The sequence below is a fragment of the Telopea speciosissima genome, chromosome 9 (assembly GCF_018873765.1).
Source record: "Telopea speciosissima isolate NSW1024214 ecotype Mountain lineage chromosome 9, Tspe_v1, whole genome shotgun sequence".
NCBI classification, from domain to species: domain Eukaryota; kingdom Viridiplantae; phylum Streptophyta; class Magnoliopsida; order Proteales; family Proteaceae; genus Telopea; species Telopea speciosissima.
The window spans coordinates 9,323,422-9,339,787 of record NC_057924.1 but is presented as its reverse complement, the minus strand read 5'-3'; the positions used below and the strand labels follow the sequence as shown (position 1 = coordinate 9,339,787).

Below are 16,366 nucleotides of genomic sequence, written 5' to 3'. Positions count from 1 at the left end.
TACACTTAGACCAAACAAACTGAAAAACATATGAAGTGTGCACGCCATAGTTTCTCCTATATTCATAGGTTGCATGTAATCTACTAATAATAACTTGCCATCGTACCAACAGCTGCCTGGTGCAGTTGGTGAGCTGTGGTGTGCTTCATGCCCATGCTCACCAGGTAAAGTTCGAGTCTCCTGGCTGGTACCTTCCCCCTCCCTATTCCCCCCCCCCCTAAAAAAGTATATATATATATATATATATATATATATATATATAATATAAAAGCTCCCAATTCAAAAAATAAAAATAAAAATTGCCATCGTTACCTTTTAAGTCTAGAACCCTCACTGCACACACCACCTGTTTGATCCACTCCACTTCATCTAAATATAACGATGAGATCTTAAACTTTCAGCCAAGAGCTCAGTAGGCACTATTGAGGTAAAGGACATTAAAAACACTATTCCTTTATGATGATTAGAGCTGTTCATAGCTATAGAAGTCCTAGAAAGTACGACTTCATCTACTCACTTATGAGACTTGAAGAGATTCAGGGAGTGATACTATAAGAGGATGTGGCAAAACACCGTAAATAGGTAGATTATTAGACAACGAAAAGCCCCTTAATAGGGTGTTAGAAACAATGTAGACAAGGTTAGAAAATGCTTACCAAAAATAAGCTCTCCTGGAAGCTATAGCTTTACACAGGGAGCGAACCCAATGATGATTCAAGGGAGTCCCAAATAAGAACTTTATCAATTGAGTTGCAGCAAAAGGGGAGAGGTTACCACCATTTTTCAAGAATGATCATTTACATATAACAGAGATAAAAATTGTTCACATCATTCAATACAAAACATTTAAAAGCTGATATAGAACATCAAAACAATATTTTTCTATGGCTTTTTTGCAAAAAGTAAAAAGAGAATTCTGATAGTTAATTATGCTGTGTAAAGAATTGTCTCATAAGATCCAATTCATAAATTATTAACAGAGATGACTACCTAGTTAGTCTGTCTATTTGGACAAGTGAAATGAATATGAGTGGTAGATTAAAATCTATGTGATATAAAGGAAAGGAACCAGTGAGATGGATGGTCAAGGTTCTTTAATAGTGTTTTCAATATAATGTCATCAAAATAGCTTTGAACTTATCTTTCATTACTTTAGCCTCACTCCAGTACTCTTTAAATCCGTACTGTTCTCGCTTAATTTTAGAAGGAACATTGCCATGGCTATAACAAGTCATACAAAGGCTGAAGTGAGAGATCATGCATCACAAAAATGCCTACCATGATGGATCCTGTCATGGGTTTCAACGGGTTTCAAGCTTCATCAAAGTGTTCAAGATGATGTAGAAGCGCCATTGGTCATCATCAAATATTTGGAGGAACTCAGGGAATGAAATCATCTTGTTCTCCTCTTCTACATGTACTACCAGTTGGTCACTATATCCTTGAGAAGGGAAATAAATTAGCCTCAAGTATCTCATGTAGATTAATGCATCAACCTTTCTGATTACACCTTGACCCTTATTCTTCGAGCGCCACAACAGAGCATCAAAGGCCGCCCGCTTGCGATTCCTTGGTTCCCCAGCACAGATGGGAGCAATGAAAGCATAGAACATGCCTAAGTCCACTCTCCCAGAACTGGTAGCATCCAAGACTGAAAAAACTTGTTGGTTAACTGCTTTAACTGCTCTCAGAAAAGCTTCTAGTTTTAGAAAGTGAAGCAACTTGCGTAAAATCACCTCTATTGCTGCCTTCTCTATTGATTTCTCTGGCTCCTCACTCTCCTTATTCAGAAGAGAAACATCACATCGATGAAGTCCAGTGATCCTCTGGAAGTCCCTGATGTGAAGGGCATCGGCAAGACACTCCCTCCTTGCGGTTTTCCCAAATGCTTTCATGACAATCACGTCCACTCCATTTGCCAAACCCTTCTTTATCTTAGCCAATGTACTCAAGTGGCCACCTTGATTTTTCTTATATGCAATTGTATCATATAATTGAACCCTGTTTGTCTTCTTGAGGACCTCCCACAACAACCACAACAAATTATTTGCATCTGCAGATTCCCCTGCTTTGAACAGTGAGATTGTTCGCTTCACTTGGGCTTGCCAATGGTTTGGCTGAATCTGAATCCCCATAATTCTCAGATACATCTCTGCAGCCCTAAACTCTAAACCAAAATACTCAAACAAGCGAGCAAATTTGTACATCGTATCCCAATGTCTGGTGGGATTTAGATCAATGGCCCTATTGAACTTCCAAATTACCCTCTTAGCCACCCCCAGTGCATGAAGAACTGACCAAAGATCACAATGGCCATCTGCGTATTTTGGGTTCAACAACACTGCCTCCTCCAATGCCTTCTTTGCTGCCCTATACTCCCCTAATCCAAGCAATGCACTCCCCAAGAGCTTCAAAGCCTGATAATGTGTTGGACACAGAATTGCGGCTTCACGATAATGCTCACTTGCACTGAGCAACATCCCTTCTCCTTGCAAAACAATCCCCAAATTGAAGTGTAGCGATGGCAACAGTTCCAACCACCTGTTCGAATTGGTAATCTTTGATGCCAACTCCAGACCCAACATATAGCTAACCTTAGCCTCATTCAACCTCCCTAACAAGTATAAACAATTGCCTAACCTGAAATGCGGCCAAACATCATCGATCGGGCTCAAATCCGCTGCGCGCTGGAAGCTCTGAAGTGCCTCTGTATGAAGCTTATAATCATCCAAGGTCCGTGCAATCGCCATATGCCGATCAAAAGCCTCTTCCCTTGACAAATCCAAATTCCGATCAATGGCAATCCGAATCTCTCACACTTCCTTCAAAAGTGTCCTGAAATCGGTACAATTCTCATCCCAGAAGAACTTCTTATCATCAAATTCTACCCTATTCTTTTCGTTGTGACCATAAGTACAAGCCTTAATTCTCCTTCTGATAACTATCTCCAGATCCTCGACAAGCTTCCATATATTCTCATACTTTACACCATGGTTGGGCGACTTAGTAGCCCAAGCAGGTGCAACCCTAAGGTTTGCATCCAATTGGGTTGTGGAGATGACCTTATCAGAGGAAGGAAAGAATGTTGAGAAATCCTTATCAACGTCGCCGGCGCCGTCATCATAGGTGCGAAGAAGGCCATTGAAGGTGAGACCTGTTAAAGGGTTTTCGATGAAATCGGAATACAATCGGAAAACTTCATCAACAATGGCGGAAATCTGATCAGAGCTGAACTTGACGTTTGGGTTGGCAGCAGTGACGAGGGCACCCATTTCATCGCGGCTGAGGCCTCCGTCACGGTTGATATCGAATTTGTCAAAGATCGAATGGACTTTGTCTCTTCTTGTCATCATCGTTGTCGTCGACATCGATCTCGAAGACGATGCCATTAGAGATATAGAGTATGTTTCTGTTGGTGAGACTTGAGAGGAAAAAAACAGAGCGGAATGGAGTGTAGTGAATGTAGTGGTTCTGTAAATTGGCTTGGTCAACTGTTTTAACGGAAAAGTCCGTAAAATGCTTGGTCAACCGTTTTAACGGTTCTACCAATAAACCGTCTTAACTGAAAAGTTTGGGTTGAGATTGCTCATTTCTCTGTCCAGTCTCTTGGAGCACAAGCTTTTTAATTCAGACAAGGAAAGATAAAAACCCGATTGGATGTGATACAGTGGAATCGTTATTGTCTACGGTTCCTGACTGGTGCAGTTCCCTAGTGCCTATCACAAGAGGGGGGTGGGACCCACCCGGGACACCGGATCGAACACTCTGCCCAGGTGGTGGCGGGTGGGGTCCACCCTCCTCTTGTGAGAGGCACTAGGGAACCGTACCGGTCAGGGAACCATATACGATAAAAATTCGATACAGTGAAGGATTTGGATCCTATGCGGCTTGAGGTTGAGCGGCCATCGTACTGCGCTCAACTCACAGGCCGCTACGTGGAATTAATGTCGAGATCCAATGGTTGATAGATGGCAGCAATTCAAAATTAAAAAAATGCCAGGCCACCATCTCAAACTGCCATATGATAGATAAGAAAACAAACTAAGTATAACCTTCAATACTGTAAAAAATGGTTTGTATCTGATCCATTTACAATCTTATATCTATTGACATACAATTTGGTTTGTTTTGTTTAGCAAAATGAAATTTGTAATTGGAGTAAAATTCATAGCCAAATCAAGTCTAGAGGTCAAGTGATTATCCTTTCGATGTCTGCAACAATTTTCTGTTTTTAATAATAATTAAAAGAAAAAAGGTCTAGAGGTCATTGCCATGAAGGTTTGCAGTTGTTCCATGTGAAAAGCCCTCTTTGGCATTCAAAGTTAAAGGTGCAACATGTGAATGAAAGTACACAAGGATTGAGTGAAGGCAAATATATGAGCAGTGGATACAATTGTGAGCCGGCTCTCTTGATTCAATTAAGATCCAATAGTTCAGAAGGATTGGTGAGGGCGGGCCTTGGTGCAATGGTAAAGTTGCTTCATTGTGACCAAGTGGTCATAGGTTCTAGCCTGGAAACAGTCACTTTGCGAAAACAGGGGTAAGACTACGTATATTATGACCCTCCCTAGACCCCGTAGTGGCGGGAGCCTCGTGCACTGGGTACACCCTTTTAGTTCAGAAGGATTGGTGGTGGACTTTTTTTCCCAAAGCAGATTACTTGAGTCACTTGTTCATTTGGTTTGAGTTCAAGTTCCCAACTTGAAATTGGCAACTCTTAAACAAACCTGAATAGTTGGATGTAGCCTCCCTCTCTCTCTCTCTCTCTCTCTCTCTCTCTCTCTCTCTCACACACACACACACACACACATTTTGTCTGGTTTTCTAATATACATAATACATGGTTGTATGATAATGAAAGAAGGCTCTGTAATTGTTCACCAATTTGCAGAGAAAGAGTTGCTTCATGTGATTGCCCCTCTCCAAATGAGAAGTTAGAATATAGGAACTGACCTAAAGTTAAAGACATTGATGGTGTAAGGAAGCTCCATTAAATTGATTGATCTCATTATTTTCTAGAAGTATGATATGATACTGGAAGAAGAAAATAGGCATGCCATCCATATGTAATCCAAAGCAAACAACTTTAATATTGATAAGTGGCCTAAATTAATCTATAGTTCTATTCAGAATTTCAGATGTTTCCTCTGATAGTTGCACTACAACACTTTTGTTTGTGAAGCTAATGTATACTTAAAGATCTAGGATTTCTGAGAACAGCTTGATGGTTTAACTGGCTCTTCAATGAAAAGCATGTATCAAGCATTCAACCCTTGAATCAGAATCAAGTAGATCATTTTCTAATCAACAATGTGATTCTAGTTTCTATATCGAAATATAGATTAGAAATCTATCAACAATTTGAAAAGGACTTCAGAGTTTGATTCACTTAAAAGAGAGTAAAATTATCCCTAAAAGAGGAAGCAAAAATTAAAGTGAAAAAAGCAAAAGGAAAGTAGAGGGATGATAGAAGTGAATTTTGTTATTACCTGCTAATTTGTATTTCTAGCTAGTATTTGTGACCAGTAACATAGCTGGAACAAAAAAAAAGGAAGCAAAGCCTTCCAGTCAAGAGCATAGAAACATGGTAAATAGAAACTAAAGAAAACAGCTGAGACTATAGTTCTACGATTTGACGTAGAACTGCGGAAATACATTGTTCTCTGGACTGAATGGGCAAACAGCTTAAGAACTCCTTCCCAGATTCAGAAATTTCATGCCTTGGAACTTGTGGATGATGGAGTGCTCTTGGTCTGAGAGGAAGTACCAGGGGAGGGACTCCGTGCTCGCGAACTCTGGTTTGAAGAAGGCTCAGCAAAGAAAACTATGTGCTCATGGTTCTCCGCGAGAGATTGGAGAGTTCTAGGGATGGGAGGTGCGCTAACATCCACTACTCCCTCAAGTATCTGAACCACCAGCCCCATTGATGGCCTATGAGCTTCTTCATCTTGGACGCACCAACAAGCAACTTTACAGACTCTGGTCAGTTCTGCAATATCAGCATTACCTTCTAGCCTGTAGTCTAAAAGGCTAAGGATTTCTCCATCTTCATTGATTTTGGTTGCTGCCCAAGAAGGAAAGAAACCAACATTCTCACCATCGGGTTGATCGGAGTTTCTCCTCCCTGATATAATCTCAAAGAGCATCATACCATAGCTGTAAACATCAGCTTTGGTTGTAATGGCGACACCCGAAATCCACTCTGGTGCGAGGTATCCTCTGGTCCCTCTCATGGTTGTCAGAACCCGACTAAATTCCCGACCAACAAGCTTGGCTAGGCCAAAGTCAGCCACCTTGGGACAGAATTCAGCATCTAAAAGAATGTTCCCAGGTTTGATGTCACAGTGTATGATGCAGTCTCTGCACTTCTCATGCAGATAAGTTAATCCTCTAGCCGTCCCAATTGCAATTTGGTATCTTGTTTTCCAGTCTAAAACGTCAGAGTCCCTTGTTTTATGAAACATATGGGAATCTAAAGAGCCCTTTGGCATAAAGTCATAGACCAGCAACCTTTTAGTACTTTCAGAACAGAAGCCACGGAGGCGAACAAGATTAACATGTTGAATGGTCCCAATTGTACTTACTTCAGTTCGAAACTGCTTCTCTCCTTGACTGACGCTTTCAAGCTTCTTCACAGCTACAACAGTGGAATCAGGCAATGTTCCTTTGAAAACAGAACCAAACCCTCCTCCCCCCAGCTTTTCAGTGAAGTTCTTGGTTGCACTCTGTAAATCTCTGTACGTAAATGAAACCAACGAACCCTCCACCTTCGAACGTCCAACGAAATTCCTCCTCTGCCATAAGACCCATAATAGCACCGCCACAAGACCCAAGAGGGCTACTGCCCCTGAAACAGCCCCCACAATAGCACCAGTAGCTGATCCATTCTTATTACCTCCGGAAGTCGAATTCCGAAGTTCAGAGGCAGCAAGTTTGAGATATAGGTTCTTTCCACCAGTGACGCCATCTGAGAGTTGCTGCAAATTCATGAGATCTCCTTCCCACACTGAGCAGCCACCATCATATGCATAAGCATTACAAGAACAGTTGTTCAAGCAAGCCAATTCACAGGCCTGGGTACTCTCAACTGCCAAAGATCGTGGATTTTCGGGCAATGTTATATTGCCTATCATCAAGAACCCATCTTTCTCCCCATTTACAGAAGCATTATTCATACACTGCAGTTGGGTATTCCTCACGCACCCACCAGACCAATCACTAAGAGTTGTGTAATCTGTTGGGTAACGTGGATTGAAACCTTGCAAACACCCACAAGAACTCGAAGCTTGCTGATTGCAGGCTCCGAAACCCCCGCAAAGAGCAAAAACCTCGCATTGCTGTCTCGGTTGCGCCCAAAATAAATTCCAACCGATACCATCAAGCCAAGAAAGCTGCTTGATCTGCCCCGACACATCCATGACGAATCTAGAGATAATAGTGGAATTATATAAATTATAAGTGAAATAGTTCTCGTTCTCGTTCGAAACATAGGAGAAATTGTAGATATAATTACTTCTCATCTCAGGAACTAAGCTGAAAATATGACCATCCCAAGTCCCACTAGACCAGTAGTTAACAGAACCATTCCACAATATAAAATATTGACTGGTTCCAGCAGGATCTAGCTCAAGAGAGAAGAGACCTTGAGCGGGATCCTCTGAATTCTTCCATGAAGTGAGGAGCTGTGATTTATTGGTGCGTTTATTAAGCCCAATCTTTCCACCAGGCAACCAAGTATCAGCTGGGTGATCAAAACTCTGCCAAATGAAGTCAGAGGAATTTGACACGTTTCTCAAAACAAAATTTCCAGAATCAAAAAGTGCTGCCTCGGTAGAATTCGAGGTTGTGGAGGTCAAATTTGTCGACCAGATAAGGGTTTTGGATGGGTCGAGAATGACTAAATTCCCATCATCTAAGAACTTCAGTTGTGAGGCATACTTATCAGAGAGGGGTTTATCCCTGTTTGCCACCCAAACGACGGTCTTCTCCGTTATCTTTCTGTACCAGATACCAACATAGTAGTTCTGAGACTTACCTTTCGTGAAGAAACCCAATTCGAAATTCCCATTCCCTTCGGAGATTATGGTCTGATCTCCAGAAATAGATTCACCAACCGACAGAATTCCAGCTCCAGCTCCAATACAGAGACGGCTGTTAAGAGAAAAACAGAGAAACAGAACACAGATGAAGAACCATACCCTGTTTCTTGAATCCACCATTTTTGCAGAAGCTAGATATTTTAGTAGAACTGGAGGAGAAGAAGAAAAGAGGTTGGAATGGAATCAATAACAACCACCTGCGTAATTTCTCATCGTATTTTCGCAAAAATTAATATTTGAAGATGGAGTACGAGGCTTTGGAAAGATCTACCCACCCAACACTGGTTGATGGGATCTTAATAAATATTGTAATAAATAAAGGGTGAGGAAGAACAGGAAGAACAAGGGAGGTGTCATCGTCGCCTCTGTCCTACCTACGGGCTTAGCACTACCCTTTCTTGGAGTCAAGAGAAGTCCACGTTTCCTCGTTTACACGGAAATAAAATGAAGTCTGGCCGTAGGAAAGACTTTCAGGACTAGGAGACAAAATGGAGTAGTGACAAAAGATTTGACCTTCTTCTTCTTCTTCAACACAAGAATAGTCTCTGCCTCTGTGGAGAAAAATGGTATTGCGCGAGTGCGCGACGGAACAGTGTTAAGCGCACTCAGGAAGCTTCCACCATAACATAACATACCATTTTATGACCTTCAATCACGGAGGCTATGCCGTTGCAGAGTGAAAAAATTTTTTGCTGCTACAACGATTGTTGGAACTTTTCTGCTAACTGGGTTCTCAGCCAAATAAATGGAATAATTCATTTTTTATTTTAATTCATAAATAACCATCAGTGAATATAGTGAATATTTTAGTGGTCCTGATAAGGTTTACCCCCTATTTTCTTTAAAAAAATTTAATTCAATTTTACCCTTGTCCACTCCATGTCTATCCATCAATATGACAATACGAGATGATCGGTCAAGAATTGATATCGATATGACTTAAATATTTGACAGAGATGTCTCTAAGCAAGTGGCATAGTATAGTGTCTCAATGAAATGTGACAAAATATTAACATACATTGGAGCGCAATTAGATCATTTTATATGAAAAGAAGAGATATAGAACTAGATGTGCTAACATTCCCTACCTCAAACCTTTTCTTGGTGTTTTTATAATACAAATTATTAGTCTTTTATTTTCTAAATGTCACAAGACTTCTATTCTGTCATGTAGATAGACAATATATCTATTCTAACCTTTGAATGGAGAGGAAACGGTCTAAAATAACTAAGGTGTCAATCGATATAGTATTGATGCGTATCGAAGCCAAACACCCTATATCAATACCATATTGTACCGAATACTATACCATTTTTCCATATCAATATCATATCATACCATATAGGATCGTTCAATATATGATTTTATTCGGTATGTATATAGTACGATAGTATGGTATTTGTTATATATTATATATATAAATTAGTATATATAGTATGAAAGATATTATATTTAGTATGCTAATTCATATATATATATATATATATATGGTACCAATATTCGATAATTCGATACGATATCGATATGTACAGTTGGTATCAACCTCCATACCGATATCATACCATAGCAAGTACGATACCATTTTCCCATATCATTATCATATCAAATTGTATTCGATAAGATATGATATGGGTAATTCAATATGGTACCGATTCTATAAACGATTTTAATTCTAAATTGACAACCTTAAGAATAACCACTTGTTAAATTTTGGAGTCTAATTTAATCAACCTGGATGGAAAAGCCCAACCCACCAAGTCTAGCTGGTAATCAAGATTAAGCATCTCATTCAAATTTAGATTGAGTGGTTCACCCTATTCGGTCCCGTTTTCATAATCGATGGTTGACCCAGTCCTTGACACAATAGGAAAGGAAATCATTATTGACAAGAGTTTCAAAGGCAAAGTCACTGGCTGGTCCCCTTCACCCTAGAAAACTTTTTTTGGGTGACGTTACGAATTAAACTATTGAAAATTAAATCGAAGAAAATTTTCATACACGACAGTGTAAGTGAAATCATTATTACATAGTAATATCAGTCGTAAAATAAACAGCAAAAGACTTGGGTGATTTCATGGAATGACCAGACTCATGGTCCAGATCCTCTCCAACTACTTGGGCGTCTGATTCCTCTCCAATCACCAATCCAACAACTGAGAGGATTTGGACATGCATCCCAACACTGCCAACACTTGGGGATCTGTGTCCAAATCCTCCCTGCCATTAGATTGATGGTTGGAGAGGATCTTTATCCATTCACATGACTCCATAGATTAACCATAGACCCTTATAACAATATAACATCCCCTTTGCTTTTTTTTTCTGGTTTTTTTAGAAAATGGGAAAAAAAAATGTTAACCGTTTGTGTGATTCTTGTCAACAGACACAGGAGTATACAAAAAGACCATACAGACCCAAGTAAATTCGAATATCTCATTCAAACCAATGTCTCTGTGTGCACTCTCATTGGCCCTACGTTGGTGTAGCAAGGGCTACATAGATCAGTTAATGTTCTCTTGTTCTTTTTCTTTTTTTTAATGTCTCTTACAATATTTATAAACTCGGAATCAGCTTCAGGATCTGTATCTCTGTCTCTATCAATTCTGATTTGATTTAATTCAGAACCGCCGGAATCGACCAAACTTGACTGAAACTCACAACAAAACTCAGAAGGCAAGAATTGAGGTTACTCGGAAATTCGGAATCCCATGTCGATTGATTCCAGCCGATTTTGATCGGATTTTTATAACTGTGGTCTCTTAAGATTTGATTCTAGTTTTGCCATGTAAACATGGTTAAGAAAATAATGAAGTCAATTGGACTCTTGAGTTTCTGGCCATTTCTTTTCTTGACATTTTCTTTATCAAGACTGAAGATTGTCTCAAATTGTTTCAACCTTTCAACTGCGGCATAGGAATTGGCCGTTTGATGCTAGAAAGTGACTCTGTTGAAGCCATCTCAGGGACTCCTTGATCCTTCATGAAGTCATGAAGTATTCTCATTCTTTTGTGACATTAACATGCTTTGTAACTCTTTTGAATCTATTCCCTTTTCTCATTTCAGCAGATCTAGCAAGTGTATTGCTCTGTGGCCAGATTTGGTCTCTTCTCATTTTGCTCTGAATTGCACTGTCTTTGCACAGTGATTCTGCCTCTCTCTAACTCACAAAGGTAGTCTTGTTTAAGGTTTATCACTTTATCATTGTTCCAAAATGTTTCTCCATTGTAAATTGCATTAATGGCACCCTCCTAAAAATGTAGGTTTTTTCAAATAAGACAGTCTTTGTGAGCAAAAAAGAATGGAAGTTTCAAATAGTGGAAGGGAAGCACGTACCCATGGGCTCACGTACCTTGGGTAAACCCCAACACATGTAGAAAATCAAGAATCTAAAATGATGTAGAAAAGAAAACGAAAAATTTGTAAACATCAATCTCACGAGAGTAAATATGTCCAGGTGAGAGACCTACTTCACTATCAGTACGTGGAAAATAGGTTACAGCCACTTGTTCTCACACCTCTCAAATTATTAAAAAAAAACAAAAGGGTAAACATCTAATAGATCCCCTGAGGTTTGTTCACCTATCTTGTAGCCGTCCCCCCATTAATTAAAACTTTACTTACAGACCCCTGGAACTAACGGAATACCTATTCCGTTAGAGTGAACAGGTTAAGTGCTGATGTCAGCATATTAAATGTCAAAAATACCCTTATACATCTTTAATGAAAAAAACCAAAATTAAAATTACCTTTGTACCCTTATTTCATCTCCAACCTCTTGAAATAACAATTTAGGGCTCAATTTAGACAGAAGCTACATCGTCGTGCAGGCCGACGCTTGAATTTCTTCTATTGGCAGATCTTGTGATATGATGGCCGACGTTGGAATATCAAAGACCTTCGAAGGAACCTTCCATTGGGGTATCGCAATGGCAGAAATGCAGAACTCAGAAACAGAGAGCAGTGGCCACTATTTCTCATCGTCTCCATCTTCTCATGCCTCACTTGGTTCATCTCAGTCCCTTCTTATGCTCATCTGAGACCCATCAACGCAACAGATCAAATTACAAGACGCAAAAGTGAAGAAAACCAAGAGGATGAGAGATTGCAGCAAACACCCAATTTACAGAGGAGTTCGAATGCGCAATTGGGGCAAATGGGTTTCTAAAATTAGGGACCCTCGCAAGAAATCAAGAATCTGGTTGGGCACATTTCCAACCCCAGAAATGGCTGCCAGAGCCCACGACGTGGCGACGTTGAGCATAAAAGGTAGTTGGTGTTTGGCTGGAAGAGAGTTAATCTGAATATGGATTCAGCAGTTACCAATCACGAAAGCAGCTGATGCACATGGAGTGACCACAGTTGGGCAAGACCATCTTGGTGCAAGCTTCCATACAAATCCCATATTCATCCTCTCATTCTAGATCCTTGTTGGAAAGCTTCCACCTCTCTTCTGCCCTCTTCCTTCCTGAAATTTCAGGACATTCACCTTTCTCATTCTTGTCCGCCAGTTCAGTTAATTCACCTTCAAGTTGTTGAAGAGTAGGGTATATTATGGCTACAAGATTGTTGGAAGAAAAAACTTTTCCCCTTTCAGAGAAAGGAAAACACAGAATTGCATGAAGGATGTGAAACAGAGAAATTTTGGATAGATTATTTTATTTTATTCAAGATGCACCTGCCATGGACAAATTTGATGCTCCATCTTCTTCTTCTTCGTCATCATCGCCTTTTTCATCATCTTTAGGGTCGACCTCGGATGAATTGAGCGAGATTCTGGAGTTACGCAAATTAGGAATGAGCTTCGACTCGCCCAAGTGCCAGAATGAACAGGGGGAGGGGTGTAAACTGAATTGATTTGATCTTTTTGTACGACATCAAATTGAAGGAATTACCGATTCCAGTATGATCAAAATGTTGGCGTCCTTGAGAATGAAGACTTGAAGCAAATCATAGGGCTTTAGATTGGAAACATGGCAGAGTTTAGGGTTTGCAGATAGAAGCAAATTTAGATGTTAAGATTTTAGAGCTTTCGCTTGATATTACTGTGAGCTTCAATTGTTTCTGCGGAAAGGCATGATTTTTTTTTCATTTCTGAGTTACAGAGACGTGGATTCAAAGTTGGGTGAGTGAACCAGGAAAATGAAGGGGGGGGGGGGGGGAAACCAGATCTTTGATCCACGACAATGGCTACCTTCGAATAAGCGGCAATGGCTACCGTAGTAGTAGAACGAAAGAGGAAAGAAGAGTATTCTTTAGGACAACCAATCCATGAGGGTATTTTGGCCATTTCTAGAGTTATGTCCAGCTGACATCATCACTTAACTTGTTCACTCTAACGGATTAGATATTCCGTTAGTCTCGGGGGTCTATAAGTAAGGTTTTAACTAATGGGGGGGCTACAAGATAGGTGAACAAACCTCAGGGGGTCTACTAGATGTTTACTCAAAAAAAAAAACATCTCACAATAAAAATATGGGAGAAAGTTCTCTGTACGAGAGTGTGGCGGTGGCCTATGCCAGCACTCCCATGAGTCTATCTCTCTCCTCCTCATTTGAAAAGACACCTCTGCCCCCTTGTTTTGAGGAGGAGAGAGATAGACACATGGGAGCGCTGGCGTAGGCCACACTCCCAGACAAGAAACTACTTCCCTAAAAATATATACCTGAACCCTACATAAGCACATATTACCAAAACACCTATGTAGCCCTAAAAGAATTTTCTCGGAGGCGGTAGCCCTCGAACCCCCACAAATGCAAGCGACGGATTACATGATATTGTACCCCCAACAGCACAAGATCAACCAATGACTAACCAAATCCAATCTGATTTTTTTTTATGAGAGTGTAATCACACAAACCACACACCTATCTCAAAAGGTTAACCTCTGATTTTTGTTTATGGATATAAACGATAAATCTATTTGTGTTTCAGTTTTTATTTGAAGAAAGAGTAAATGCATCATCTAGGCTTTCCCTGCTGTATGTGGCAAGTCTTAACAATAAACTCCTTTGAAGTTACATGGTAGAAAGACCCTTCTGGTTTCGAACTTCTTTATTTGAGAGAAATCAAGAATAGCCATGGAAAAATAATTACAATAAGATTTTCCAATTAATAATATTATATTTTCTGACATATTATCATCTAGTCATAATATACACAGTCTTATTTATTTATTTTACAGAGAAACTGTTTTGAAATTCAAATCCGTAACCTCTCCTTAATCACAATGGAGCAACCATGCCATTGCACTACGGTAGTAAGGCCCGCCCTCTCGCCCAAGTGCAGACAAATCCTTCACAAATCTATCTAAATCAATCCAAGAGCTTCCACCTTGTTGCACTGCGGCCAAAGCCTCTGAGCGCAGCTCCATGGCTCGGACCCTCTCAGGCCGAGTCACGCTCAACGATTCTGATATGATCCAAGCCAACTCCACCGAGTCTGGTACCGCATCGATGCCCTCTGCAACCGTAAGGGCAACGCCCAAGTACTCCACTAACAACCTCGCATTCATGAATTGGTCGGCCAGCAACGGCCACGCCAGCAAACACACACCCGCCGTGATCCCTTCCACCACCGAGTTCCACCCGCAGTGAGTCAAGAACCCACCCACGGCTCAGTGGTTCAATATGGGCACTTGCGGGGCCCATCCCCTGATGATCAGTCCTCTCCCACCCACTCGATCTTCTAAACCAGTGAGAATCTCGCCCGAGTTTTCCCCTGAATCGCTCAACTTGACGGACCAGATGAAACGGGTCCCACTCCCCTCCAGCCCGGCGGCAATCGCCTCGACCTGTGGCTTCCCCAGAGAAAACTGGGTGCCAAAGCACACAAACAGCACAGAATCATCGGGGCAGCCATCGAGCCAGGTCAGCACAGCATCAGTCGGCACCGAACTGGGCCCACCACGGTCGGTTGGGCTTGGACCAGTACAGTCCAGATTCATCAATGGGCCGACGGCCCAGATACGTGGACGACCCATCTCCTGCTGCCAGTGACGGAGATAGATCTCTTCGAGAGCATTGAAAGTGTTGAAGACGGATCCTCAGCTGAGGGAGTTACCGATGAGGCCATCCTTAAAGTGGGCCCAATCGGGGTCTGATTCCCTGTAAAGGCGGAGCGTGGATGGGAGGTGATCGAACGCAAAGGAAGGAGAGTTTGGGAAATGAGGCAAGTAGATAAAGGGCTGATCATGCAGAGAACCCATTTTGTGGCACAGAGTGATGATGACTGAGGAGACGAAAGCGCCGGAGGAGTAGAAGGTGACACGGGGGATGCTGAGTTGGGAAGCGAGGTGGTGAGTCCAGCCCAAGATGAAATCGGAGATGAAGGCTATGGGTGGGGACGGGTGAGAGTTGAACCAGTTGGTGATGGGTTCGCGGAGGGAGGTGAGGGCAGAGATGATGAAGAGGTTGCCATGGATGCCGATGTCCTTGACGTTTTCTACGTCAGGTGGGAGGGAAGGGTGGAAAGGGAAGGGGAAGACGAGGGTTCAACGGGTTTCACAATGAGTAGCACTGAGTAGACTGCTTAAAGCTACATAGTAGAAAGACCCTTTTAGTTTCAAACTTCTTATTTGAGAGAAATCAAGAATGGCCAAGGGGTATCATTTTGCAGGGAAATGATGCAACAAAGGTGTTCTATAGTCAATATTAATGAAATGACTGGTCACCTGTATGATTTGAGGGGTTAGGTTCAATGAAAGTGTTCTCATCATCTAACCCACTCAAAGAAGCAAATGTGGGGTTTTCGTTCTTCCTTCTCCCTTCCATGAATGGCTGGAGCAGAAAAGAATCCTCAATAATGTTCTAACTGATGGTCATCTTCACAACCTTTAGATGTTTGGCTGTGCCTAATAGACTTCTGAACAATCTTCTATGGCTGCCCCAAATGGGTACTGGTTGATTCTACAAAATAGACAGAAAAAGTACACTTATGGTTGAAAAGGCAAGTCATGATATAATCAATACTTCTATAAATAAAGGACCTCTGTGTATAAGAATATTTATCAGAAACCAAGTGGTTCAACCACCTATAACTAATATCTCCTGTATTTCTTACCTAATAATATTCAAAATATATTTTTATAAGCTTAAAATTCACTCTTCGGTCCATACATACATAATATTAAACAAGTTATCATTCTTCTGTATGCCAATGAGATGATTGTTTTGTAATAAATCCATCTCCATTGTCTTTTACAAAGATAACCATCTAAACTCATTTTCAAAATACCTCACATAAGAAATAATGCAATCAATACATAAAT

The 16,366-nt window shown here is 41.0% G+C and overlaps 2 protein-coding genes and 1 pseudogene across 2 annotated transcripts; all 3 read right to left on the bottom strand.

The window, feature by feature from the left end:
* Positions 1-1,301: 1,301 nt before the first annotated feature.
* On the bottom strand, positions 1,302-2,750 carry LOC122638613 (uncharacterized TPR repeat-containing protein At2g32450-like). The gene has a single exon (XM_043831472.1). The coding sequence runs from the start codon at positions 2,748-2,750 to the stop codon at positions 1,302-1,304; it is 1,449 nt and encodes a 482-aa protein (XP_043687407.1).
* A 2,710-nt stretch (positions 2,751-5,460) lies between these two features.
* On the bottom strand, positions 5,461-8,225 carry LOC122640868 (G-type lectin S-receptor-like serine/threonine-protein kinase At2g19130). The gene has a single exon (XM_043834133.1). It carries the CDS (start codon positions 8,217-8,219, stop codon positions 5,715-5,717), a length of 2,505 nt encoding a protein of 834 aa, XP_043690068.1. The 5' UTR covers positions 8,220-8,225; the 3' UTR covers positions 5,461-5,714.
* A 6,092-nt stretch (positions 8,226-14,317) lies between these two features.
* LOC122638612 lies at positions 14,318-15,589 on the bottom strand (annotated as a pseudogene).
* Between the last annotated feature and the right edge of the window lie 777 nt (positions 15,590-16,366).